The sequence below is a fragment of the Catharus ustulatus genome, chromosome 11, assembly GCF_009819885.2.
Source record: "Catharus ustulatus isolate bCatUst1 chromosome 11, bCatUst1.pri.v2, whole genome shotgun sequence".
Lineage (NCBI taxonomy): Eukaryota > Metazoa > Chordata > Aves > Passeriformes > Turdidae > Catharus > Catharus ustulatus.
This window is the reverse complement of record NC_046231.1, coordinates 18,478,586-18,505,596: the sequence shown is the minus strand read 5'-3', so window position 1 is coordinate 18,505,596 and position 27,011 is coordinate 18,478,586. Positions and strand designations below refer to the sequence as shown.

Sequence of the window (27,011 nt, the reverse complement as noted above, 5' to 3'; positions counted from 1 at the left end):
TTTATAGGGCAGCCCTTCAAGTTTATCCACGGTTGTTAAATTAGAGACTATTCCTAAATCATGGCACATTCTGAGTGAGATCTGTGAGTGATGCCAGCTTCATCCCCAAGAAAATGAGGCCGTGTTTCACTGCAGCAGAAAGAAGCTGAGCTGCTCATTGCACACTGACAGGACAAGGTGTGAAGTGGATTAACAGGCACTGGAACTTTTCTGAGGCACCTTTCAGATATTTGTCACACTGGGGCTGTTTCAGCAAGAAGCCAAATCCCTCCAGCAGAGAGGTGAATCACCCCAGCTCACTCCTTCCTCACCTGTGGTTCAAACACTCACTCACCCCAGGGCAGCAGAAAGTGCTCAGGGCACTCAGGTCTCTGCTTTATTAACATTTTTATAAACTCTAATTAAATCAAAACGTGGATTCTGGATTTGTACTTCTTCTAACAGAGATCAACATCAAGCCAGGGCTGTGAGGTGAGTGCTGCCATGGCCTCATGAGCAGGCTGGTAAGAGTCATAAATACATAAAAATAAGTGTAAATATACACTTGGCCCAATCACTGCTGTGTTACAAAATCAGTGATGAGAAACTGGGGCTGTTATTCCAAGAATGAACATGATGCAACAGTCCCCCAGGGGTTTCTAGGAAATTTCACCAGCAGGCTATGGAGAAATTTGAGGTGAGATTAGCATCCCTCTCTACATCCTGCTCCATCCTTACTGCATCCTTTGGAGCATCTGTGCCTTTGTGACCTGATCCCACATGGATGCTCCCAAAAACTGGCCAAGGAGAGGCCATGGCATGGACATGGAGTGTCAGAGAGACAGAATTCCTGATATTTTCACTAATGACACCCTCCTGCCCTGTTCCCAATACCAATAAACAATTTTCTTCTGCTTTCTCCTTCAAAACCCTTCCATGATGTTGTTTTCCCATGAACTGATAAACTAAAACACTAAAAAGGTTTGGAAAAACCCAATTTTTTCACGCTGAAGTTGCAAGCTCTCATATTAGTCCATTCCTCAAAAGCTGCAAATACTCCAAATTTGAAACATGTTTTAAAATTGAAGATACTGAAAATACACTTTTTTTTCCTTTTTTTTCTTTTTTTTTTTGGAGGGTGATGGCTGGATTTTAAATAGAGAAACTTTTCAGACCAGGTGTATAAGGGAGCACTGAGCAATAAATCTGTGCAGCTCCAAACACTGAGCAGGTCTCCTTGTTGGAGGGAGTGTTCATCCTGGAAGGTCACAGCTCACTATTCTATTTGAAAGGTCATCTGCAGACGGAAATGTGACCAAAATAATACTGGCAAATAATGGATACATTAAAAAAACCCCACCAAACAATTACTGCAGTTGCTTCACAGATGATTCAGAAACCAAGAAGCCAAAATTGCAATGAACAGCTGGCTCCATGAATGAAATTTCCGTTGGGGAACAATACAACAGATGTAGCCAAATAACTTTGTACCTCATGACCTCCCTGCCCATTTTCTCTGGTCACCTATTGCTCACAATTAATTCCTTTCAAAATAAGAATATTTTGCTTATTTGGTTCAATAAAACCCCCTGTTTATGTGTGCATAAAACAGGATTCCCTCATTCCCCCAAATAACCTGGGTAAGGACATCTCCAGGTTTGGGTTACAAGGTTTTTTAAAAGCTCTCCCAGCATTCACAGCTTGGCTCTGATTTATTACTTTTGCAGATTGTGACAACAATCAAAATTTCTTTAAAAACATATTTTAGTGCAGGAGGTAAATTTCTGTTTCCCATGGAGACTTATTAAATAATTTAATGACAATATCTGCCTTAGAGATGGCCAGAAACAAAGTAAGGGGAAAAGTTCAGAGTTCAGCTGAGGAGCCCTGGAAGTCAACAAAGATGAGGAGAAACCTGGGTGGAATCACTGAGCCTCAGCCATAATTTCAATAGCAACTGAGAGATGCAGTCTGCCTCCCAAAAATCCCAGATCTATTCTGTTATTTGTGTCTGGAACTGGTCCCTTGTGTCAAAGCAGAGCTCTCTGCTAATTCCTGTTCTGCATGGAGCCCCTTGAGGTGACACATGAGATTTATTTCAGCCTCCCACCAGCAGCTCTGGCCCTGGCAGGTATTCCCAAACTCTGGCCATAAAACACCTTTCCCCTGGAAAGAAAATACACAGGCAGAGTTTTGAATCCTCCAATATTTCCATGAAAGACCTAGAAAATCACCCATCAGTGATGATCAAAGTGGCAAACATCAGACTGAAGGCAGCTTAAACAATCTGAAGGACAAGACCAAAGCAATGGGAATATTCTCCTGTTGTTGGCTTGGGATTTGTCATTTGGGTTCTGCTGTTTGCAGGGCTGGGGTGGGCTCCAAGAAAATGCACAATAATGACTGAAAGGCCAGGAAATGCAGAACAAGGTTTGTGTGTGTGCAGGTTCCAAAGGGGAGGCTGAGGCTGCTCTGCTCACAGGTTACCCTGAGGATATGGGGCCAGAAATCTCCTGGGGCACAAGGAGGGTACCCCAGGGCTGACTTTTGGCAGCTGGCTGCTGGAAGGGTGAATAAATTGTTGGAAGAGCATTACAGCAGCTGTGAGGAATTCTTCATTGCTGGAAAACTTTGAAAGAAGGCTGGGATTTTTCTAAAACACTTGCTGTAGCTGACAGTGGAATGAAATCCAGACTGGCCCAGCTTTTCCCAACAGAGTGTGGGTGTTTTACCACGAACTGAAGCCCACTCCCAGGTAGCTCCCTCCCTTTGGGAACAGCCCCTGGAGTGTGGGGGCTGCACAACCCCAAATCACCAAACTTGGCAATGTCCCTCTGTAAAACAGATGGATTTTTGTTTAAAGCCCAGCTCCTGCATCCCACTGTGGCTGCAATCCCTCTGTCCCTTCTCCACTCCCACCTGACTCCTCCTTGCCAGGGTGAGGAAAAACCCCCTGGCCAGACCCCAAGCTCCTCATCCTCACACCTGCCCCTCATCCTGCAGCCAGCATTTTTCTGGACACAGAAAATTTTTTTCTGGACTCCAGCATTTTTCTGGACACACTCATCCTGCTGCAGCCTCAGATTTTCTGGACTCAGACCACACAAAGCTCCCTCCCCATGTCCTCTGGGGTCCCACAGGGATGTCTGTGTTGCCATAAGCACCTCCATCTGTCATCCCTCTATCCAAGTGACTCACAGATCAGCTGCTCTGCCCCCAGACTCCGATTTCCCAAGCTCAGGGAACACACAGCATTTGGTAGGAAAGAAAACATCCCTCTGAGAAACCAGAGGGGCTGCCAGAACTGACTGCTGGTGCAGGAGAGGATGGAGAGCAGATGCTTTCCCCCTGACAAGGTTTGAGGAGGAGAAAGAAAAGCATTTTCTGTTTTCCCCAGGCCAATGTTTGTGTCAATGTGAGCAATTCTAGCTGAGCTTGCCAGATCAGTAGCACCTGGACTTAGGGCTGCCAGGAAAAACAGCCCTGGGAAGAAGTGCAGGTTGAAAGGAGAGGATATATCCTCAGGGGCTCCTTATCTCAAGATCAACATGTAAATTCCTCTTCTGCTCCTGTCTTATCTCTCTGGGTCATTCAACTCATGGTTCCTATTAAATTTGAGCTTCACATTGAAACATGGCAGGAGAACATCCATATCAATGAGTGGTTTTGCAGGAAATGCACCTCTTTATATCACCATTTTCCAATTAAACCAGAGATACCCCATCCCAAGAGACGCTATAATGAAGAAAATTTCTTACAAAATCCTGAGGTGCCTTTCAAATATCTGCAAAATTTCAAGAAGACAGAATTTCAGTTTGCTCATGAGGGGCAAGGGATGTGTGTCACAATTCTGAGTCAGCAACTGCACAAACCAAATGTTGCCATGCACAGACATCACTCTAAAAGCCATGGGCATCCAAACATCCTTTTTGAATTAAAAGCTGCAGAAAACAGATGGAGGAATCTGCCTGTGGCACCAAGGTGCTGTTTATACACATGCAGTGGTTGGAAGATGCAATCAGACATGAGGATAAGAGAATTAATTGTTTGGGGCTTGCCCCCAAGCAATTCAAGGGGCAGAAACCTTGGCTCAGTGCTGGTTTCTGAGGGAACTTGGATGGACCAAGTAAAAATTTCAAATTTATAAAGAATTTATATTTTTTCTTTTTGAAACAGCAGATCCTAAAACTCATGCTATCACATTATTTTCCTTTTTTTTCAACTCCCATTTCCCATCTCCTTTGGCCCAGCCACACCAGGACAAACCCAGCACCATCCCCCCACTCCCAGGAACTCGTTGCTGTCACAGTTCCAGCCCCAGCACTCGTGTCCTGAGTGGATTTGGGGGCTGTGTCAGTGCCCTGAGCAATGCCAGGAGCAGGCAGGCACAGATGGTGCCACCCAGGCTGTGCCAGGGCATGAGCACAGCCCTGCTCCCTGTGCATTTTTGGGATTTCCACCTTTTCAGGATGATGGGCACACCAGAGACTCCAGGCATTTACAGAACAATTTATTCACCTTAACTTATTTACCCAGAGTTTTCCCAAAAGGCAGCACAGCAGCGAACTGAAATTCTGTCTTCTTGAAATTTTGCAGAAAACGTTATGCTGATATTTGAAAGGCACCTCAGGATTTTGTATGAGATTTCCTTCATTATAGCATCTCTTGGGATGGGGTATGTCTGGTTTGAAGTTTAATTAGAAAATGTGATATAAAGAGGTGCATTGCCTACAATGGATGTTCTCCTGCCATGTTTCAACGTGAAACTCAAATTTAATGGGATCTATGAGGTGAATGACCCAGCTGGGACAGGAGCAGAAGAGGAATTGAGATGTTCATCACGAGATAAGGAGCCCAGCCTGCTCCAACCAATAAACTCCATTATTTTCCCCCGCAGGGTTTTCATTCCCCTTTCTCCACATCCCTTTTCCCAGGAGATTTTCCAGGAGATCGGTGCCGGTGCCATCCCAAACCCCTCTCGCCGCTCCCATCGCTCTTCCCAAATTTCCCCCTGCAGCAGCTAGGTGGCAAAAGTTCCGCAGCCTGGGAAAACTCCACCGATCCCTGTAACCCAGAGCCGATCCGAACCCTCCTTATCCCCAATAAAAACCCCATTCGGCGGCGAGCATCCCCAAAAAATCCCCCCCAAAATACTCACATCGTATTTCTCGGTCATTTTGAGCAGAGCGCGTTTCCAGAGGGTCCTGGCACAGCCCGGCTCCGGCAGCAGGACCAGCGCGCACAGGGCTGCGGCCAGGATGGGTTTATAGAAACTCATCCCTGATAACAGCCTGGAACCCATTTTTTTATATAATTCCAGGGAATAAAAAGCTCTTGGGATGCGGGTGGTTCCGAGGTTTGGCGAGGAGAGAAGGCTGAGCGCTCCCGGAGCCGCTTTTCCCTGCGCAGCTTCTGGGAAGGGAAAAGGGGAAGGCGAAAGGAGAAAAAAAAAAAAAAAAAAAAAGGATGAAAAAAAATTTAAAAAACAGCACACAGAAGCCGGGAGCTGCTGTTGAACTTCTCTAAGTTAGATCAGGTTCTCGGCTCGCATGTTCACACAAAGCTCACGCTCTCCTTGAGTGATGGACGGGAAGATTACTCGGAAAGATTATTTTTAGACCTTTGTTCGCAACATCTGGCATCCTCCGAGAGCCCCATTGAGAGGCAAAGCGTGGGATCAGATGACAGCTGCCGCAGGGGGAAATAAAGGTCTCGGAGGGGTGGGCTCGGCAGATTTTTACAAACAGTTCACCCAAACTTCCCAGAGCCTGGGCTCTCCCTGTGTGCTCCCCACCGGGGGTTTGCATCGCGGTTTGACAAAGTGATAACTTCATCTGGGAGGAAATGATTTAACGACAAGATAAACATCCAGGGGCTGTCACTAAACCACAGTGACGCTGGTTTTCTGAAAAGGATTTTGAGGGAGGGGAGTGACGTTAGGAAAAAATAAATCGGGGTGTGGAGTGGGGAAGGAAGGTTTGGAAATTACTGCATGAGCAGAGAGGAAGCAAGGAAGGGGACATGAGTCAGGCTGTGCCTGACAATGGCAGGGACGGAAGGAGAGGACGTGGGGACTGGGACATCCAGGTACATCCAGTGCCTGCAGGGTGGGGATGGGCTGCAGAAATCAGGCTGGAATCAGCCCAGCACCTTGCTGGGATGGACACGGGGCAGGGGCTGAAGGAGAACCACAAGTACTATAAGAACTATAAGTACAATAAGAACTATAAGAACAATAAGTACAGTAATAACAATAAGAACAATAAGAACTATAAGAAATATAAGAACTATAAGTACAATAGGAACTTTAAGAACTATAAATACAATAAGAACTTTAAGAACTGCAAGAACTATAAGTACATTAACTATGAGAACTATTAAGAACTATAAGTACAATATGAACAAGAACTCTAAGTACAATAAGAACTATAAGAACAATAGGAACTGTAAGAACTATAAGAACAATAAGAACTATAAGTACAATAAGAAGTATAAGAACTTTAAGAACTATAACAACTAGAAGTACAATAAGAAGTATAAGAAGTAGAATATTAGCTATAAGAACTGTAAGAACGGTAAGAACAATAAATATAATAAGAACTATAAATACAATAAGAACTATTAGAACAATAAGAACTGTAAGAACTTTAAGAGCTGTAAGAACTATAAGTTCAATATGAACTATAAGAACTATAAATACAAGAACTATAAGAACAATAAGAACTATAAGAATTTTAAGAACTATAAGAACTATCAGTACAATAAGAACAAGAGCTATAACTACAGTAAGTACAATAAGAACTATAAGTACAATATGAACTATAAGAACTATAAGCACTATAAGAACAATAATCACTATAAGAACGAGGCAGCTGGTACATTTATGTGTATAAATATATAATCTGCATCTATATAACTTTAGAGACATCAGGAGGCTGCTCAGGATTCTGTGGCTGCTCAGCTGTGGGGGTTGTTTATTTTATAATTCCTCCTGAATTTCTCCTCCAGCAGCTTGTCCAGCCTCCTGGATGAAGGAAGAAACAGAACCATAAAATTTATACAGACACCAAGCCCTGTTTGCTTCACTTTACCTGGCTGCAGCTCTGCTGAGCAGAGAGGATGCACTAGATTTATTTTATCTCCACTCTAAAATGGTTCTGCAGAGGAGTGTTATACCCTGTGGACACACAAAAAAAATTCTCCCAATTATTCCTTCTACCTGAAAGCTGTGGAAATTCACTTTGATCCATGCCCAAGTGTCAATAGCTGCATGCAGGTGGAAGCCAAAGGATTTTGTCTTGAAGCTTGCCAGAATATGATGATGGGAACCTGAAAAAAGAGCAAGGTGTGCCTTAAAAAGCTCAGTATTTAAGGGAATATATTTGATTTATTCAGAGTTAAGGTTCCTAAAGGTTTTCTAGCAGTAACTGTGCTTTGGGCAGTTCTCTCTATATCTCTAAAAAAGTTCTTGGTAACAAAATCTGCTCAGTTCATGCCAGGGAATTTTGCTGGGAAGTAAAACCAGGGATTGCTCTTGTAGGGGGAAAGGGAATGAAGAGTTGAACTGGAGATGACACCTCCCTGCAGAGAGCACAGCTCCAGCTCCCTTCACCTGCTCTGCCCCATTTCACCAGCTCTCCTCTCCCCCAGAGCTGCAGCCACACATTTAAAACAGAATTAATCCTTCAGCACATCCAGAGAGGAATCTCTGCCACAACACTGTGACCTGTCCCACCTCTGACTTGATTTTTACTGCTCACAGGGCTCTGTCAGACACCGCAGGAGTCTCCAATTCCTTTCACAAATTCACTCCCCAGTTTGTTTCAATATTAACAGCTGCACCTTGATCCAGCACTGGCACATCCAGGAGCTCCCACCCCTGCCCTGAGTCCTGTGCTCCGAGGTGACAAATGACACAGCTGCTAGCACAGAATAAACACGATTTTTCCTTGGAGTATTCCTATTTAATTTATATCTTTGTGCTGATATTTCACTGGTCTGTGCTCTCACTGAAACCCAAAGCACCGTGAAACAACTCTCACCATAAATCTCCCTAATTTAATCCCATTTTTTGTTGTTTCAAATACTTGCAATCTGGACTTGGAGCATCTAATTCCACAGATTAATAGCTACCCTAGGTACCATTTACTGGCTTTTATTTGTGCAGATACACAGCTTTGACATTTATCTGAGAAAAATCAGAGTCTGTGCCTTGCAGTCCATGGAGTGAGAATTCTGCAGGACCAAAATTCAACAGCTTCACATCCAAATGAAAGTTGATGCTATAACTTATGGAATTAATTCTCCCTGCCATCCATCTCCATTCCTCACATGCTTCTACCTCCAGTCTCTGGTGGAAGCTAGACAAGGGATTCTATATTTTTTTACAATGTTAAGAAAATTCCGTGGCAATACTGGAAAGAATATTTTTCTCCCCTTTTCTGGACATTAATCTTCTGGGCAGTCCCTGGCTGGGCTGTGTTGTCAGGACATCATTTTTGCCAATCACATCCACTTTATCCTTCCATTTGGGGCTCAGTGAAACCTAAAACACGAGAGACCTGAGTCCACTCACTTATGGAGGAATTTTTCATCCACTACAGAGCAGTTCCTGTCTTACCAAGTTCACTTTTGAATTGCCCATTTAGACACAAAAAGAAGAGGAACAGACTTGACTTTGTGTAGAATTTCTTGTCTAACATTGGCAGGTTTATGGCTCCAGCTATTGGTGTAAAGCATTCTGAGCAGCTTGGGAAGAAATTGTGGGCATCAGGCACAAATCCTTACAAACACAGCCAATGGCAATAACCAGAAAATTAAAATTTACTAAGAGGGTGTCTGAGTTGTGTTACTCAAATTCCAGGTATTTGATGATGTATGGTGATTTAAAAAGCAGTTGTCACAAGAGGGAGAAAATTAATATCCATTTTCTCTTAAACTGCATTTTCTCCACACCCAGCAGTAGGGCTGAAGTTGTTTTCTCCCAGTGGAGCAATTCCCTCTGGTGATGGCACATCCACAGGGAGTGGGTGCACGGCTCTCCTATGCCCAGGGCAATGAGACATAAATGAATTATTGCAATATCTTGGCTGGATTTGGCTCCAGTTTATGTGAAATCTTGGGCATTCAGCAGGCCAGCAGTTAAAATAATTTTTTAACATGTGCTTGTCCAGGGAATCCACAGAACATCACTAAGTCAAGGTTTCTCTGCTTCAAGATTTGTGGTGCAGTTCCTCACACCAAATTCCTGCTGCCTTCAAGGATCCTGAGTGAGATTGCTCCAAACATCAGCACTGGGCAAAGACTCACCCTGTGTGCATGAATCTCTGAGAATTTCCCTCCCACAAATGGTTTCAATGAGGCAAATTCTGCACTACCATCAATTGCTGTCAGATGATAATGCAAGAACATGGGTGAGACTTGAGCACCTCCCCAGGGTCTGTGGAACCCTCAGCATCATTTGTTACCACCAGGAAGATGGATCTGAAGGAAAGGACAGGCATTTTATCAGCTTAATTATTTAATCAGCAAAAAAATAAAACCGTTTTTTGGAGCTGGGGTTCATGCTGCCTGGTTGGGATGAAAAAAAAAAAAAAGGTTTGTAAAAATGTTCTCAGGGAGGTTTGTGAGTGAAAGTCATTGGGGCAGCCAAGGAAAAATATCTTTTTCTAGCCAAAAAACAAGGTAGGTCAGCCTAAGTCAAGACTTGCCTTTTCCCAGAGGAAAGATCTGACTTTTAAAGAGAGATTATATCAAAGAGAGAGTTTCCTCAGAGCACACCACTGCAGCACACAAGGTGATTCATTTTAGCTGGACACAATCCCAGCACCTTCATGCCAGGGGTTGCTGCAATTCCTTTTCCAGGGGCCGTTTCCTTGCCAGCTCTGCACAGGTTCTGCTGCCAGCTGCAAAGGGCAATGGTTTTCTGGGGGTTTTTAGAGATTTTTGATGTTACCTAATCCAGTGGGAAGGTTACAGCTCCTTTGTGTCTCCCCTAAAAAATAATCCAGTGCTCCTCTCCTGCTGCTCTGGCTGCCTCACCAAGGCTCAGCCCTGAGGCTCTGCCTCTACCCACTTCCACTCACTCTTAGGAAATCAGAAAAAACCAAGTAAATCCAGAGTGGTTTGGTTGTGAATGTGAACACAGAGAAACCCCAGCCCTGGCTCAGCTTCCCTCAGCTGAAAAAGCAGGGATGGATGGCATCCCTCATCCCTCAACCTCTGCCTGCTGCAGGCTATCCTAAAGCAGCAATATTTTATTGGTACTTCTTTTCCTTCCCTAATCCAGCAATTGGGATTGCTCCCTGCATGGATTAGCAGGAAAAGGAGTCCCTTAGCTGTGCCAATCCTGATGGGTGAATACAAAAACCAACAAATAGAAGAACCTGCAGCATCTCTGGAGGGGTGACCTGGATGCAGATGATTCACCCCCTCACCCTGGGTTTATTTTGTGGCCAGCTCTACAGGAAGACACCAAACCTGGGGTTTCAATATTGGATTCATTCCTTCCCTGAGCAGGAAAAGCTGTGCCAGATGTTTGCTACCAGCGAGCTCCACTGGGAATTTATGGAGTGAAATAAAAGATCAAAAGCAATTCAAAGCACAGACAGGTGATTCCCTTTAAGCATCTGGCCCCAAGCCCTCCCAAAGCCTGGCAGAGGTCAATGTTAAGTGGCCCCTGAACATTTGGAAAGGCCTGTAAAGAAGGATATAAAGCCTGTACTTTTATCCAGCTTTGTTGGGTATGAGGTATAAAGGAAGCAGAGGAATGTTATTGGGGAAGAGTTCTGCATCCACTGACAGAACTGCCAGGAGCCTCCAATGCACAGTGCTGTTAATTACAGACAGAATGGCTCTCAGTGAGGGGGACAGGCTCCTCGTGGGGCACAGCCCTGTGCCCTGGGGACACTGCTGGATCCCAAACAATTCCTGTGCCTGGCACTGCCCAGCTGCGGTTCCTGCCCTTGTGCCAGCTCCCTCTGGGCGTGCCTGTCCCAAAGCCTTTTGTCTCCACAGAGGCTGCTCTGAGCTGCTGCTGTCCCACAGGAGAGGTTTGGGGGGCAGCAGGATCCTCTCCCAGGCCAGGGGGAATTGCTGCATGTTTTGGGAGGGGAGGATGTGCAGTGGAGCTCTCACACTGGGGCTGCTGAGAGGAGATGATTCACAGACTGGAAACCTCCCTGGTGGGCAGATTCACCCTGAAATTAAAGACAAGGGAGGTTTGGCTGTGAATCCACATGGGTTTCACAGCAAATCCTCAGTTTTTACCATGCTCTGCATTCAGCCAGGCTGAATTCCTGGGGGTAACAGGGCTGCATTCAGGGCCCCCAGCCCTCAAAGAGCTGAGCTGTGCTCTGGGGATCCCCAGAAAGTGTGGGGCCATAACAAAGTCAGAGCCAGGGACCACCCAGAGTGTCAGCATGGACACCAACAAACCCACCTAACAGACACAAGCCACTGCAAATCCCAGCTTTCACACATGACACTGAAACAGGGCACATCTCGTGGCTGATGCCCTGCTCTGACCCACAAAGACCTGGCCAGGTTGATTTTGGGGCTGCACCTCTCCCAGCTGAGTATCCCAGAGATAGATGGTTTCCCATAACAAATGTCCTGCCTACATCCAGAAATAGCAAATTCATAGCTCAGGGGCCTGTCAGAGACACCTGCAAACCCTGCACAAGGCAGAGGGAAGGGCAGATGTGTATCAGCACTGTGCTTGTGTAGGATTTCCTTTATGGAGCCTCTGACCTCCACGTCCCACATCCTATTGCCAGTGAACTCCCTCGCCCTGCTACAGCTCCTCCGAGGCCAGGAGTGCTTTGGCAAGGACATGAAATGATATCCCAGCCCCAGACAAACGCCTTTAGAGCTGTGCAACAGCTCCAGCTGCTCACATCAGCCCTGGGGATCTCAGTGCTCTCCAGGACAGCTGCTGGTGTCACCCCAGCCCCAGCTCTGTGCAGGAGTCAGGGGCTGAGCAGGGATCTGGAGCATCCTGAGCTCCTCAGGGACTGTGAATGGTGCTGCAGAATTCCTTAAAAGGGTTCCAAGATTTTGGAGCCCGAGTTTCATTGGCTGGATTCTGCTGTTTGCTGTGAGAAGGCAAAGAGCTTTTCTTTTCTTATCCAAACTGCAGGGTTGAACAAGCCATAGAAAATCCCACTTGCCTTTGACCTCTGATAAAAGCCTTATCTGAAGATAGACAGCAATATTTGGAGCTGTTGAAGGCTGGGCTTTAATGGGATTGTTCCCTTTTGTGTCCCTCAGCAGTGTCTGGAAGTCAGGGCTCGTGGTTCCATCACCCACCTGGCCTGAAGGGCACACCCAGGCTCCCTCCCATCCCAAATCTCTGCTAACTGGGCTGGATCTCATTCACCACTGGTGCCCAGACAGAGCTCAGGCTCTGGCTCCCGTCCTTGCATTGTTTTGAATCCTCTCTTGGCTTGGGCATTAGATATAACGAGATCTCATTTCAAAATCAGAAATCAAGAGATGCCAAGCTGGCATCATAAAGCAAAAACATCCTGTAAGAGAATTCCCAAAACTGCCTGCTGACATCCACACCTGCCTCTGGGCAGACAGACAGATTTTGCAAGCATCAGAGTGGCAGGGAACACAGAAGAGCTCAGGTAATTTCATGGTTTTGGGGATGTATGTAGCCCTAATTAAGAGAATGGATCTGCACAGGCCAGTTTCACTCCTCAGCTCAGCAAGGGACTTCTTTCAGCAGTCAGATACAGTTTAATTTTTTTTGAAGGTGTTGGAAGAAGTATAATAAGAAGAGTTTTCCTCCCCTGGTGTCTCTGTGTGAGGTCCTGAGCAGAACAATCAATATCCAGCTGAATTCCTTCTGAATTGTCCAGCAGGCTGGGACAGACACATGGAGAGTTTCCACCTTTTATTTCAGAACTTCCCATTTGAATAGCATGGCTTTGTTGGGAGGTTGTTGCCCTCCAGTGAGCCACTCATTATTGGATGGCAGTAACTTGAATTTTGCCATGGATGTTTCCTATTTCAGCTTTTCCCAATCCTGACATGAAGGGGAACTTGCAGCTCTCCCAGTGCTTGGCATTCCCTGCCATGTTCTGCTCTCCAAATCCCCTGGGCAGGACAGAGCAGGACAAGGATGAGCACAGGTGGGACAAGGAGGGCATGGCAGATGGGGACAGCTCTGGTTTGATTACTGCACAGACTGCAGCACTTGTGTTGTCTGGAAAGGCTGAGCTGGAACAGAGACTAAAAGGGATAAAATCAGTATTTATTGAAAGGATAAAATAGGGATTTATTGAAAGGATTCACCTTGGGCAGTGCAAGAGCCTGGCTGGGGCTGCACCCAAATCAAATCCCAGATGGGTCCTGGTCATGAGTTTGACACTTTTATGAGTTTTGATTCATCTACACTTTGGGGTCAATTGTCCAACCACAGCCCCAGGTTATGAAGTCTCAGCCCCTGGTTTGCCCCCTTTCCTTAGCCATTATTTATGGTTTTTGGGTACCAGTTGTCCTTGATTCTCTACCTAGAAAGGAATTGTTTTGTCTAACCACCCTGTGAAGAGAATTTACCTAATATGAAGTTTCAGAATTACACACCAAGCTGCAGACATTGTGCAAAACACAAAAGCTAAAACCCAAGGCATCACTTGGAGCCCCTGCTCGAGCAGCAGAACAATCTGGATGTTGTTAGCTGAGCACACAGCCAAAAATCCCTGAACACCCTGTTAGCACCAGGCAGAGATTAAGGGCAGCACTCAAACCAGGCTGGATTTCAGACCTGCTTCTGTCATTACTTAGAGCTGAATGTGGCTGCAGAGGACAATCAAACCTCTGACTCCCAAGGGAGCATCCCCAGCTTGGCAGGGCACAGCTGCCTTTGCTCTTCCCCTTGTGAATTTTATATGCTGCAAAATGTTTATTGCAGTTTTGGTTCCATGTTCTTGTTAAACTTTATGTACTATATAACTATGCTATATAATGCTCTGTTTATGTTATATGAAGATAAATATTTTATAGATCTATGTAGTTATTTTTGTTTACATACCCATAAAATTAAATCTCCAGCATGTTTCTTATGTGTTTATGCCCCTGTAGCTTGTCCCTCTAAAAGAATGGAGGAGTATCACACAATCCCTGACTGGATTGGGTTGGAAGAGACTTTGGAGCTCATCCCATCCCACCCCTGCCATGGCAGGGACACCTCCCCTGTCCCAGGCTGCTCCAAACCCCATCCAGGCTGGCCTGGGACACTCCAGGGATCCAGGAACAGCCACAGCCTCTCTGGCACCCTGTGCCAGATCCCCACCCTCACAGGGAAGAATTTATTCCCAATATCCCATCCCAATCTAATTATCAAATCCCTCTCCTTGCTATGTTATAGCTCTATTTAATACCTGCAGAGCAGCTCCAGGGCTTGCCAGAGCTTGAGCTCAGATTTACACTCAAGTTTTGCACCACTTGGCAACCTTTTTTTTGCTTCTTCAGGGTTTATTTATCTGAGTTTTGCAGTGCCCAGCAATGCTGGACATGTTCCAATGTAAATTATTTCTACAGAACCAGCAGTTGTGTATTTTGTCCAGCCTGAATCCTGGCAACCTCTGTGACTTGTATTTAATTATTAGGAGTAGAGAACAACCTGAAAGTATCTGAGAGCACTGGTGTCATGGGCTGTTTCTAGCATGTCTCCATAGGATGGATAAACATTTGCACTGATTTGGAATGAGTTCCAGGTCTCCTTCAACCCCACCTGTCTTTTCAAGTCATCAACCTGTTCTGGAGTGCAACCAGCCCTAAGAAATCACTTTTTTCTGCCTGAAGTAGTGCATTATTTCCTCATCCATGTTTTCTGCATTCTGAAAGTGTTAATGGGAGGAAGTGAATAGCTGGGTATTCAAATCCTTTTCCACAATATCTCTCTTTCTTCTCTTTAAACTCCTGAATTTGGGTTTTTTTTCCCCCCCAACTTACATCCAGCAAGCTCTTTGGCAAGAGAGAGCTCAGATGAGGCTTGGTTCTTTAATTACATTATTGGCAGACTGTGGCATTCCTTTGTTACTTTCTTGATCTAATTCCCCCAAAGAGCTGCAAAAAAAGAGAATGGTGGATTAATTTAATCACAGCTTCTTGTGTGGTTACAACCAGCTCCTTTATTGTCCCCCCTCACCTTTGGGTGCTCTGAGCCTCATCTCTCCCACCCAGGGTGAAAATCTCCTCCTCTGGGTAGTTTTTCCCTTCAGACTCTATTCAAAGCAGTGATGCAGACTAAAATCCATGTGTTGGGGATTCTGTAGCTGGAGCAGAGGATTCAAAGCCTTTCTTGTTCCATCCAGTCCTTCAGGGACAAAGTGACAATGCTGATTTAGCTGATGGCTGAGTGACCCCTCCCAGGAGCACAGGAAGGGTCCTTGTCAGGAGGATCCCAAAATGTCAAACCCCAGCGTTGTCTGCTGGAGGTTTTTGGGGCACTGAGCCCCACATCCTTATTTTGCTGAGCCTGTGGGGAGGGAAAATCCTTCTCATGACAAGGAAATGGAGACAGATGGGGTAGGAGCTCTTTCATCTGGGGCTGTGTGTGTGCAGAGCTGGCAGTTCTTACCAACTTTCTGTCTCAATTAACTCAACACTTCAGAGAAGCCCTGGACGTGCTGTTTGCAGCAGGGCAGATTTACTTTTCTGTGCAGGCTCAAGCAGCTGTTGCAGGCTGTGACTGAGAAGTTGTGGCATTTACAGCTGAGCTTTTCCAGACTCTCCCTGGAGCTGTGGAAATGTGAGTTGTGTCTCCCCATCCCTGGATCCGTGTCCCTGGATGGGAGGGCTGGCTTTGTCTCCAGGGATGAAATCCCACTTCCCCTTTGGAGAAATCCCATCTAGCTCCATCCAGCTTCCCATTCCTCTGGGAGCTTTTTGCCAACCATAAAACCGAGGCAGCCTTTGCAAATCAAAGCGACATTTAATTAGGTGAGTAACAATTAGCACCCTCTGCAGAGCTATTGATTGGACAATTCCCAGCTGGATCATTGGGCAGTCCTGCTTCTAGAAATTTCAAATAAACTCCCTCCCTCTTTCAAACATTTCCTTGAGCAGAGGACCCTTCATTCTCTGTAGTCTGCTCTGTGTCAAGGTTGAAAAATCAAGCTGGGCTGGACTAGGTTATTCCCAAATAATTTCTTAGGATTTTTAGCTGAGCTGCCTCAAAGAGAGATTTTCTTTAGTCTGGAATTCCCACAGAGGAAGTTTTTCACACCTAACCTGGCAGATTTAGACACCTCAACAATCAGCTTATGTACATGAACTGTGAATTACTGCAAAACAACACCTCACAATATCAAGAAAAACAGATTTAAACATTATTTCAATGAATAGAAAGGATCTTAAATTAAGGGAGAATGAAGACTAACAAAGCAGCAGTCCATGCTATAGGAAGGCAGCATTATATCCAGCAGAAAACACTGGAATTTAGGTCAGAAATTCCATAACTTACACACAGGTCACACATGACCTGGCACAGCAGCCCAGCTCCTACAATTTTCCTCTCTGAGGAAGAAAACGTGCTGCTCTCCCCCCTCCACAGTAATTTAATTTATAATTGTGTGTAACACGGCCTGATTCTGATTTCTTTGTAAGTAATTGTTTGCTGAGAGATCAGAAGAGATAATAACTGAGAATAAAGCAAGTCCCTTCACGTGAATAATTGCACCATCAATAGTGAGAGTCACAGCCAGGAACTCCAGGCTGCTGCTGGGACCAGTGCAAAGTCTCAGGAATGCAGAAGGAAACGCATTAGGCACAATGCATCTACTGGAGCAGCCATTCATCCAACAGGGCAGCTCCTGGAAGCCTGGAAAAACATGTTCAGCACAGGAATAATTCATGGAGTCCCCCCCAAAGGGGAACTTTGTTTATAAAGTGACCATCTAGGCAGGTGGAAATATGAGTTCTTCATAAATATGTTTTTGATAGGTATATCACAGACTCAACTGGCAATACAATTCATCAGTTTCCAGATTTTCAGAGGAAGAAAATAAAAATTCTACAGGCTTGTCCTGGAATGGGAATTCTGAATTGAAAGGCTGGAGTTGTGCCCACCAGTCACCCAGGGGCATTTCAGTCTGTTTCACTTTCCTCTCATTCTGCACATTCCTCCTCATTCTGTCCCTCTTTCCTCTCATTCCAATATTCCTTCTCATTCTATCCCTCTTTCTACACCTTCCTTCTTATTCTATCCCTGTTTTCTCTCATTTCACACATTTCTCCTCATTCTATCCCTAATTCTACACATTGTTCCTCATTCTATCCCTCACTCTACACATTCCTCTTCATTCTATCCCTCATTCTACACATTCTGAAGTGGTTTTTATTCCCACACTCAGTGCAGAACGGATTCAGGGAATAATTCCTGGTTTCTCTGGCACATGAGCAGCACATCTCTGATACAGGGCTTTGTCAACGAGTTCCTTCCAGATCAAACCTTTGAGGCCACCATGAAAAGAGGTTTTTCTGACTGAGGTGGGAGCCCAGAAGCTCAGGGGTTACTGGCAGAGCCACAGAGACCTGGGAAGGGCCCCAGGAGCCTCAGGAGCGCCACAGGAATCTTGGCCTTAGCCCTGCATATCTGGGGATGTGAGTAATGTCTCTAGCTCTGCTGTAAGGAATGCCAGGCTGGAACCTCACCCTTCCAACTATGGGATGGATCCTCACCCTTCCCTACCCCATGGGATGGATCCTCACCCTTCCCTACCCCATGGGATGGATCCTCACCCTTCCCTACACCAAGGGATGGATCCTCACCCTTCCCTACACCATGGGATGGATCCTCACCCTTCCCTGCACCATGGGATGGATCCTCACCCTTCCCTGCACCAGGGGATGGATCCTCACCCTTAACTACACCATGGGATGGATCCTCACCCTTCCCCACACCATGGGATGGATCCTCACCCTTCAACCATGGGATGGATCCTCACCCTTCCCTACCCCATGGGATGGATCCTCACCCTTCCCTGCACCATGAGATGGATCCTCACCCTTCCCTGCACCATGGGATGGATCCTCACCCTTCCCCATACCATGGGATGGATTCTCACCCTTCCATCATGGGATGGATCCTCACCCTTCCCTACACCATGGGATGGATCCTCACCCTTCCCTACACCAAGGGATGGATCCTCACCCTTCCCTACACCAAGGGATGGATCCTCACCCTTCCCTACACCATGGGATGGATCCTCACCCTTCCCTGCACCATGGGATGGATCCTCACCCTTCCCTGCACCATGGGATGGATCCTCACCCTTCCCTGCACCATGGGATGGATCCTCACCTTCCCTACACCATGGGATGGATCCTCACCCTTCCCCACACCATGGGATGGATCCTCACCCTTCCCTGCACCAGGGGATGGATCCTCACCCTTCCCTACACCATGGGATGGATCCTCACCCTTCCCTACACCATGGGATGGATCCAACTGCCCCTGGATCTGTCCATGGAGCAGAGAGGGGCTGGAGCAGCCCCACTGCTGGCCCTTGTCCTGCTCCTCTGGCCACTGGGAGCCCAAGGCAAACCCTGGAATCCACAGCTATTCCTCAGAGCTGGATCCCAGGAATTTGGTTTTTTTGAACCTTCTGTGCTGTCAGGCACTGACCCCCTGGAGAACAGTGCTTGTGACCTGAGGCCTTGGAGAAGCTTCCAAATTTGAGTTAAAGTCATAGGTGTGTAGTTGAATTGAGTGTGTGATTTCACATGGTGGAGATTTTTGGGTGGTGTCTTTTTTGGTGCTCTTCCTTCTTCTTCATGGTTTCAGGCAGTAGTTTCTGGTTGGACAGTCAGTGCGACATTCAGGGTCATGGGAATTTAGTTATTGGGTTAAAAGTATAAAAAATACAGGTGTTAATTCTCTATTGGACTGTTTAGCTTTAAGAGACCTTGTAGCAGCTGGATCCATCTCCATTTTTATCTTGCTTCTAGCAGGTAGCTGGAAGTGCAGTCGAATGCTCTGTATTTTTTGATAAAATTTAATAAACAACCAAGCCCAAACACAAGAAAATCCATTTCCTTTGTGCACTTGTTAACCCTGGCTCTGAGTGAAAGCAGAAGAGACTGAGACAAGCCACAAATTCAGTGGTGCAAAACTCCCACCAGTTCTCTTTTCTAGTGGAATTGCTCTTCATTCTCATAGCCCAGGGGTTGCAGCATCTGTGCTGAAATCTGTGGGTTTCACACTCTGCAGGGGGACAAATATTGGCTTCAAGACAGTTTTCATTGAGGATTTTATGGAAGGAAACATTCTAGTTGTTCAAAGGCTGGATTTGAAAATGCTGATTCTGCAAGGTCTTCAATTTGGAGCCAAATTTAAGGTTGGGTTGCCCTTTCCCCATATCAGAATCAGAAATACAAAAAATAGTTGTCAAAAGATTTTTTATTAAAGCCTGAGAAGTGGGGTCAGGGGGTCAAGGAGCTCTGGACAACAGAAATCCTTCAGGAGCATGTCTGGTTGTTTTTTCTGAATGGGAGAGTTGCTTTGCTTGAACCTTTTAAGTGTCTGCTGATAAAGATGAAGCAAAGCCCAACTCTGAGGATGAAAATGGAGCTGAAACTCCATCTGAGGCAGTGGAGACACCAAATACCTTTTGTTTTGGAGGAGCTGACCCCTGGGGATTCAAAACTCAAATACTCCAAAGAACAAGCATAAAGATGTTTTGGTGGTTTTTGTTTGTTTGTTTGTTACTGAAAATCTAAAAATCAGATATAAAGGTGCAGATTCACGTGAGGAGAATGGGAGTCCCTCTCTGGATCTCTGCACAAATCCCTGATGGGCCATTCCTGTCAGTGCCAGCATTTCCAGGGAGCTGCTTCAAAATATGGAGGAGTGAGAGAAAATATCTTCCCTGCCTCCACAGACTTTGCCTCCTTTTCCCAGCAATTTGCTTGTTCCTTCTGCATTTTGTTCACCCTTTCTCCTCTCTCTTGGAGAAAAAAAAACAACTTCCTGAATTTTATTTTCATGGCTTTGGGATGCTCAGGCTGCTGATGTATCAGGATGGGAGATCTTTGAAGGGAGGAGTTCCTTGGCTGCAGATTCTGCAAGGACACATCAGTGATATGGAGCACAAGTTAAAATATCTCTTGAGGGAAAAAAAAAAATAAAAATCAGTTGTTCCTATTTTCCCTAGGATTTTTTTTGTGTAGGAGTATAATAGGAGTATAATTGCTTTAAATCAGGCATAGGCCATGAAGGAAACAGATGCTTATTTCTTTTAGAGATTAGGGAACCTTGCAGACTGCCCAATAGGAAGCAGAGTAGAAAGCAGGCAATATATCTCATAATCATCAGGCAAATTTCAACATTGCTCAGGAAATAACCAGATTTTATGACTAATAGGGAAAAAAAAGCCTTTTTTTTTTAATGGAGGTTGTAGCAAGATTTCATTCATTTTGAAGTAATCTACCTCTCTAGCAATTGTGTTTTGGCCAGCTGCACCTCCTAGATCTGCCTGGTGGTTTGAAAGGGTAGAAAAAAGGAAATTTCCTGAAAATACACTGCACACCCCTATAGCCCAACACCAGCAGCTTTCCTTGAGCTGCAGTTTGGGGATTTCTGAGTTCAGGAATTCTCAGGAGCTGCTGACCATCCCTTCAAGGACCTCAAAGCCCACATACCTGTGAGGACCTGGGTCTGGATCAGCATTTTTGCTGTCAGGGTGTGCCAGCAGAGCAGCTCAGGAGAGGTGGGAGCCTTGCAGCATCCTCTGGCCTCTGCTGAGGAGAGATTTTCTGCTTCATTAAATCCCTGATACCTTAATGGGCTGTGCGTGATTTCAGGGGCTGGTGTGCAGGGCTCCTGCAGTTCGTGCCTGGAGCTTGTTAGTGTAATTTTCTAAAGATTAGCAAGCATTGATTCCACTGGGAAGCCTTGGGGAAATGCCCTTAATCTCCCCTGCCCGCTGGGCTGCCGGGATGTGACTCTGAGGGAAAGTTTTTCTCTTTATGAGGCTGCATCGGTTGCAATCGAGAGCCATTAGCTAATGGCAGCTTCATGGAGGCACAAACTTCATTTTCACATCCCCCAGCTTGTCTGAGCCCCCACAAAACAGAGACACTGACTCAATTCTGGCCTCACCCCTGTACCTCTAGGAAATGGAATTATTCTGGTGAGTTTTCCTTCTCCAGTCTGTAATAACTCCCACATATACACCACCCTTTAACCATGTGTTCAAATCCATGCAGCGTCCTTCCAGCAGGTGAAATTCCATCTAAAGCATCCCTGGCCAAGCTGGTAGAGGCACACACTTGGTTTTCACATCCCCCAGGGCTCCCACAAAAGAAAGACTCAATTCTGTTCTCATCCCTCTACCTCCTGTAAAGCTCAACCAGCTCGGCCAGGGGTGCTTTAGATGGAATCTTGAAGCAGAGAAATCTTGACTTAGTGATGTTCTGTGGGTTCCCTGGACAAGCACATGATAAAAAATTATTTTAACTGCTGGCCTGCTGAATGCCCAAGATTTCACATAAACTGGAGCCAAATCCAGCCAAGATATTGTAATAATTCAATTATATCTCATTGCTCTGGGCATTGGAGAGCCGTGCACCCACTCCCTGTGGATGTGCCATCACCAGAGGGAATTGCTCCACTGGGAGAAAACAACTTCAGCCCTACTGCTGGGTGTGCATAAAATGCAGTTTAAGAGAAAATGTGGGAGTTATTACACACTGGAGAAGGAAAACTCACCAGAATAATTCCATTTCCTAGAGGGACAGGGGTGAAGCCAGAATTGAGTCAGTGTCTCTGTTTTGTGGGGGCCCTGGGGGATGTGAACACCAAGTGTGTGCCTCCATGAAGCTCAACCAGCTTGGCCAGGGATGCTTCAGATGGAATTTCACCTGCTGGAAGGATGCTGCATGGATTATAACACAGAAGTGTGGTGTATATGTGGGAGTTATTATAGACTGGAGAAGGAAAACTCACCAGAATAATTCAATTTCCTAGACAAAAGGTGGAAAGTACTAAAATTAAGCAGTAAGTAATTCAATTTTCCGGTTACAAAACAGAACATTCTTGGTAGAATTAATGAATGAATGCTGAGTTCCTGGGGCTGTGTTTACAAATCAAATCTCACAGTACACAGGTGGCAAGGGACAATAAAAAGTCTAATTCTAAATTAGGGCCACCAAAGGAGGGGCTTGGAAGCTGGTTTATATTTTGAATAAGTTTTTGCCTATTGTGTGTGAGCCAGTTTGGGATGTGAACACTGCTTTCAATGTCTTGTTCCAAGTGCAAAATGACCTCCAGTGATTTTCAGTTTCACATTGTGTAAAGAGTTACCCCAGGGAAAGTATTAACAATGGCCCAAGGAGGGAAACAGTGAAACTTAGAGAGGGAAAAGCAACGTGCCTAAAGATAGACAAATTGTCTGGATAGTCCAGACATTGTTTTCTTATCTCTGGCTAAGCTGGGGAAGTAGATTTGTTGGTCTTGACAAGAAAGCCCTTTGTACATTGTGGGAGCAGGAGACCCTGGGGGCTGAGAACAATGGGCTTCCTTTGACACCGGGATTGATTACCTTCAGGAAGTGCATGTGGATTGCCCAGTGATTGAATTCCACTCTTGCTTTTTCAGGATCATCTAATTATATTACAGACTCTATCCTGCTCCTTTAAATGGCCACAATCTCTTTTACCACGCTAATGAAATAACCACTGCTTAAAATAATGGTATTTTTGCAATGGGCTTTGCAGCCAGTGCTGGGGCATTTTCTGCCCTGACAGAGAAGGGAACTCCAGGGATGTGTTCCACATCCTTGCAGGCAGGTGTTGTGGATTTTTCCCCCCATCCCACGCTTCCCATGCTGGCAGGAGTGTGGCTCACCATTCCCAACCAGCAGTGCAATGGTTTCTAAAAGATAAGGAGGAAAAAAACACCAGGGCACTGCTGGGTTCCTCCTGCAGCAGCTGCACTGGATTTGGGACACTGTGTTCTCCCAGAGTGGAGGAGACATCACTGGTGTAAAAGCTTTGGGGCTGAGGTCAGATGTGGCAGCACAGGGAGCCCAGTGCTGCTTCACCAGTCACCAGCAATCCAAACTTTGTGAATCTGCCAGCAAAGCACCAGGCTCACTGCTCACTCACATCTTGCAAACTCCAGGCTCTTTCTCAAGCAATCTGCTTTGCCCCTTCCCTTTTCCTCACCATATTTGTTTTCAGGGAGATGCCAGCTTGCCCCACAGCTGTGGCATTGCCCAAGCACTGCCCTCAATCCTGCACAAACTGCCCCTTGTGAAGAACAAAGGAGATTCGTGGCTGTTTGCTCACAAACTTTTAAAAGCACAACTGTAATTTATGGGAGGTTTCCCTTTCCTGTCAGCAGAGCTAGAGCTGGAGGAAAGTTCTGTGTTTCTTGCTGTGGTTGTGTGCACACAGCCCTCGGGTGCTGAGCTACCAAGGACATTTCCTTGCACAGATGTTGGGGATTTTTTTTTTTTTTTTTTTTTTTTTTTTTTTTTTTGTGCTGAAAATGATGAATTCCAGAGATCACAAAAGCTAAAAAGCTGTCAGCAAAGGAGCTTGTGGTTCAGGGCAAGGAAAGGCAGCTGCTGGGAGCACCTCTCCCCCTGGGGCCCCTGCCATGACCTCCACCTCTGGCAGGGAATCAGTGAGGAGGAATGGGATGTCAGAGCTCCCACATGGAGGTCAGAGGGAGCGGGGATGGCAGAGATGCTGGGGAAGGAGCAGTGCTCCCAGAGAGTCAGGAGTCTGTGAATAGAGGCCATGGGAGTGGTTCACAAAAGATGCTTTACTAAAAAGAGAACTCAAATTGACAGAAGTTCCCCCCTGCCATTGCTACCTTGATATTTCACTATCCAATTAAATCAATTTTTTTCTGATTTGTGACTTTTACAGCCCAGTCCTGTGGCAGAGCAGACAGACCCATGGGTAAATCATCCTCCCTTTCCAACTGACCTTTTGCTACCGTGGATTAAAATCTCCACTTTATTTACAAACATCAGCTCGCTGAATGAGCTGTTGAGGGCTGCAACTGTTGATGGATGCTAAGGTCATCTGAAACATCAAAGCAAAGGCTATTTATGAGCAAGGATGGGAAAAACATGGCAAGCTGCCTCCCTTCCTCCCCAGCCATGTGCTGCAGCCACGGCTCCATACTTTGGAAGAATATTTTAGAAGCACAGGCTGCAACTTTTATGGGTTGGAGATGAAATACCCAGCGTGGTCCTGATGGCAGCAAACACAAATCTGATTCCTCAGAGCTCCAGGAGCCACTGAGAGCTGTGCAGGGGGGAAATGGGGCAGTGGGGAGGCAGGAGAGGAGGAGGAGGAGGAGGAGGAGGAGGAGGAGGAGGAGGAGGAGGAGGAGGAAAAGGAAGAGGAAGAAGAAGAGGAAGTAGAAGAAGAAGAAGAAGAAGAAGAAGAAGAAGAAGAAGACGAAGAAGAAGAAGAAGAAGAAGAAGAAGAAGAAGAAGAAGAAGAAGAAGAAGAAGAAGAGGAGAAGAAGAAAAAGAAGAAAAAGATGAAAAAGAAGAGGAGGAGGAGGAGGAAAAGGAAGAGGAAGAAGAAGAAGAAGAAGACAAAGAAGAAGAAGACGAAGAAGAAGAAGAAAAGAAGAAAAAGAAGAAAAAGAAGAAAAAGAAGAGGAGAAGAAGAAAAAGAAGAAAAAGAAGAAAAAGAAGAAAAAGAAGAGGAGGAGGAGGAGGAGGGGGAGGAGGAGGAGAAAGAAGAGGAGGAGGAAGAAGAGGAGGAGGAGGAGAAGGAGGTTTGGACATCCTGGGGTTGGGAGTTCAGGCTGGGGTCGCTGTTGAAGGCTCTGTGGCAGTGTCACCCTCTGGGCTGTCCCACTCCAGCCATTAAAGTCACTTTGCACTCAACAACATGATATAAAATCCCTGCTCATTCCCCACTTCATGTGAGCAGGGAGATCCTTTTATCCCCTCAGCCCCAGGACCTAAATCAGAGATTTCCCCTTGACATTCTCTCCCTCAGTTTTCCAAGCTGCAGATCCCACAAAAAAAACCCTAAAACACCAGCCAAGATTCTTCCCCTTTCAGTTTAGATTCTTTTTGAATCAAAAAAAGATTTGTTGTTTCTAATTTGAATTTCCTTTATTTTCTTTTCTTTTCTATATATATTTTTGTAGCTGGCAGATTGAAAAGATTCAAAGGAGCAATTCACTTTTCAGATAAAGTATTTCCCTGAACTTCCCTGGTCAAGAACTGGGATGTTTGCAATACATTTCAGGTTCACACAAGCAACTGCTCTCTGTTTTTCTTGCAAAAAACCCAAATTAAACACACAAATCAAGGGTATCAGTAGCTTAGAATCTTGTTAGAAACCATAAATAGAATGCAGCTTATTCCCAAGGAGCATATTTCGGAAAATACTTTTGCCTTTCAAAAAGGCTAAAGGTGAAAAAGGAGAGGAAAACTGGGCACAGTTTCCCCTTGTTCCCACTCCTTTCACTACATTTTACCTTGACATTTGTAATTTAGCAGACAAATGATTTGCACCAAAATGGGAATATTTCCATTGATGAGGGAGGATGTGCTCCATCCAGAGGAATTCTTGGGAGCCTTGTTCCTTCTGTGCTTGGCTCCTGACCTCACAGGGCTATTTCCCTCTAATATAGCTCCCAGGACATTTTGGGCTAAATATAGCCACCCAAAAAAGGCATTTGTCTTAAAAAGTACCAATATATCAATTTCCCCAGGCATGACAACCTTTCAGCTTTGTTTGGCACTTGAGAAGAAGTGAGAACACTGCATTTCTGTTTTTCCTCAGAGCAGGGAGCTGAGTTGGAGTTGGTTCAGAGTTTTTACATCTCTCAAAGTTGTCTTTGTGGTGAAACTGCTTCCTGGAACCTGGGGTGGATGTCAGATCCCCCAAATGGACTTTCTGCAGTTACAGTAATTTCACAATTATAAGCTGCACCATTTTGACTAAAATTTTGGTCCGAACCCGAAGTGCGGCTTATAATCAGGTGTGGCTTATATATGGACAAAGAAGGAAAAGTTGCTGTTTTAGTTTGGAGGACAGGTGTCTGCTGAGAAAGGCAGGAGCCTCTCTTTGAAATGGAGAATGTAAACCCCCTCCCTCCAAATTATTATAATTTTGAAATCAAGGGGTTTTCAGGTAAAAATATGGGAATTAGGAATAACAGTTCTTTTCTAGGGAAATTAAAATAGAAATACAGCACTACAAAGAACAAACTCCAAACCCTGACACAGTCAGAGTACAGCCTGACACCCGTCAGGCAGGGTGTTGGCAGCAGTCCCATTCCATGGTGGCTGCATCCTCCTGCAGTGACAGATGTGGCTCAGTTGGAGCAGTGCTCCTGTACAAGGTGCAGTTTCCCTCCGGAGCTCCAGTGGGGATGTGGAGAAATCCGGTTTTCCTCTGGAGTCCAGTGGAGAAAGGGGCTCCCTTAGTGTCCCAAAACCTCTGTTTTTATCTTGGTAAGAAATGTTGGGCTCTTCCCCCTGGCTGGAGCAACTCCCAATGGGATGCAGTAATTTTATCAGTGCCACAGTGGGACTCAATGGCCATGAGCAGAAAATGACTGGCTGGAGGAAGGATGGGGTGTGAAAAGATAAAGAACACTGCCCTGCCTGGTTTCAATGGATGCCCATTAGCAGAATATCTCCCGTGGAGATAAGGATCACTGCCCCACCCTCTACAGATGGTGATAGAACAGATACCTTTTATCACACTCTGTATTGTAATGTGTGGCTTATAATCAGGTGCGGCTTATGTATGGACAAAGAATGAAAAGTTGCTGGCACCTGGAAGTGCGGCTTATAATCATGAAATTACTGTACTGTTGGGAAGAGCAGGCTGTTTTCTCTGCAAGCACAAGTCCCACATCATTCCAACCCTGGACAGCTTTTCCCTCAGGTCCTGGCACTTTTCCACACCTCCAGTGCCTGGGGCACACTTCCCTTTGAACGTGGGTTGAGAAAGAGCAAATGAGCCAAAGAGGGGATACTCACACACACAATTTCTTAGGATTTCCTCAAAAATTATTGGCTTAT

The 27,011-nt window shown here is 45.6% G+C and overlaps 1 protein-coding gene across 2 annotated transcripts in view; it reads right to left on the bottom strand.

The window, feature by feature from the left end:
- Positions 1-27,011, bottom strand: part of WFDC1 (WAP four-disulfide core domain 1) — an 86,306-nt gene that overhangs the window by 12,113 nt on the left and 47,182 nt on the right. The window contains exons 2-4 of one of the 2 annotated variants that reach the window (XM_033069927.1): positions 14,944-15,057; positions 7,199-7,308; positions 5,138-5,391 (exon numbers count right to left, since the gene is read on the bottom strand). In XM_033069927.1, the coding sequence (XP_032925818.1) occupies positions 5,138-5,391; positions 7,199-7,229 (285 nt within the window). In that variant the 5' untranslated portion in view covers positions 7,230-7,308; positions 14,944-15,057. The remainder of the gene's footprint in view (positions 1-5,137; positions 5,392-7,198; positions 7,309-14,943; positions 15,058-27,011) is intronic. The other variant, XM_033069928.1, reaches the window with a different exon arrangement.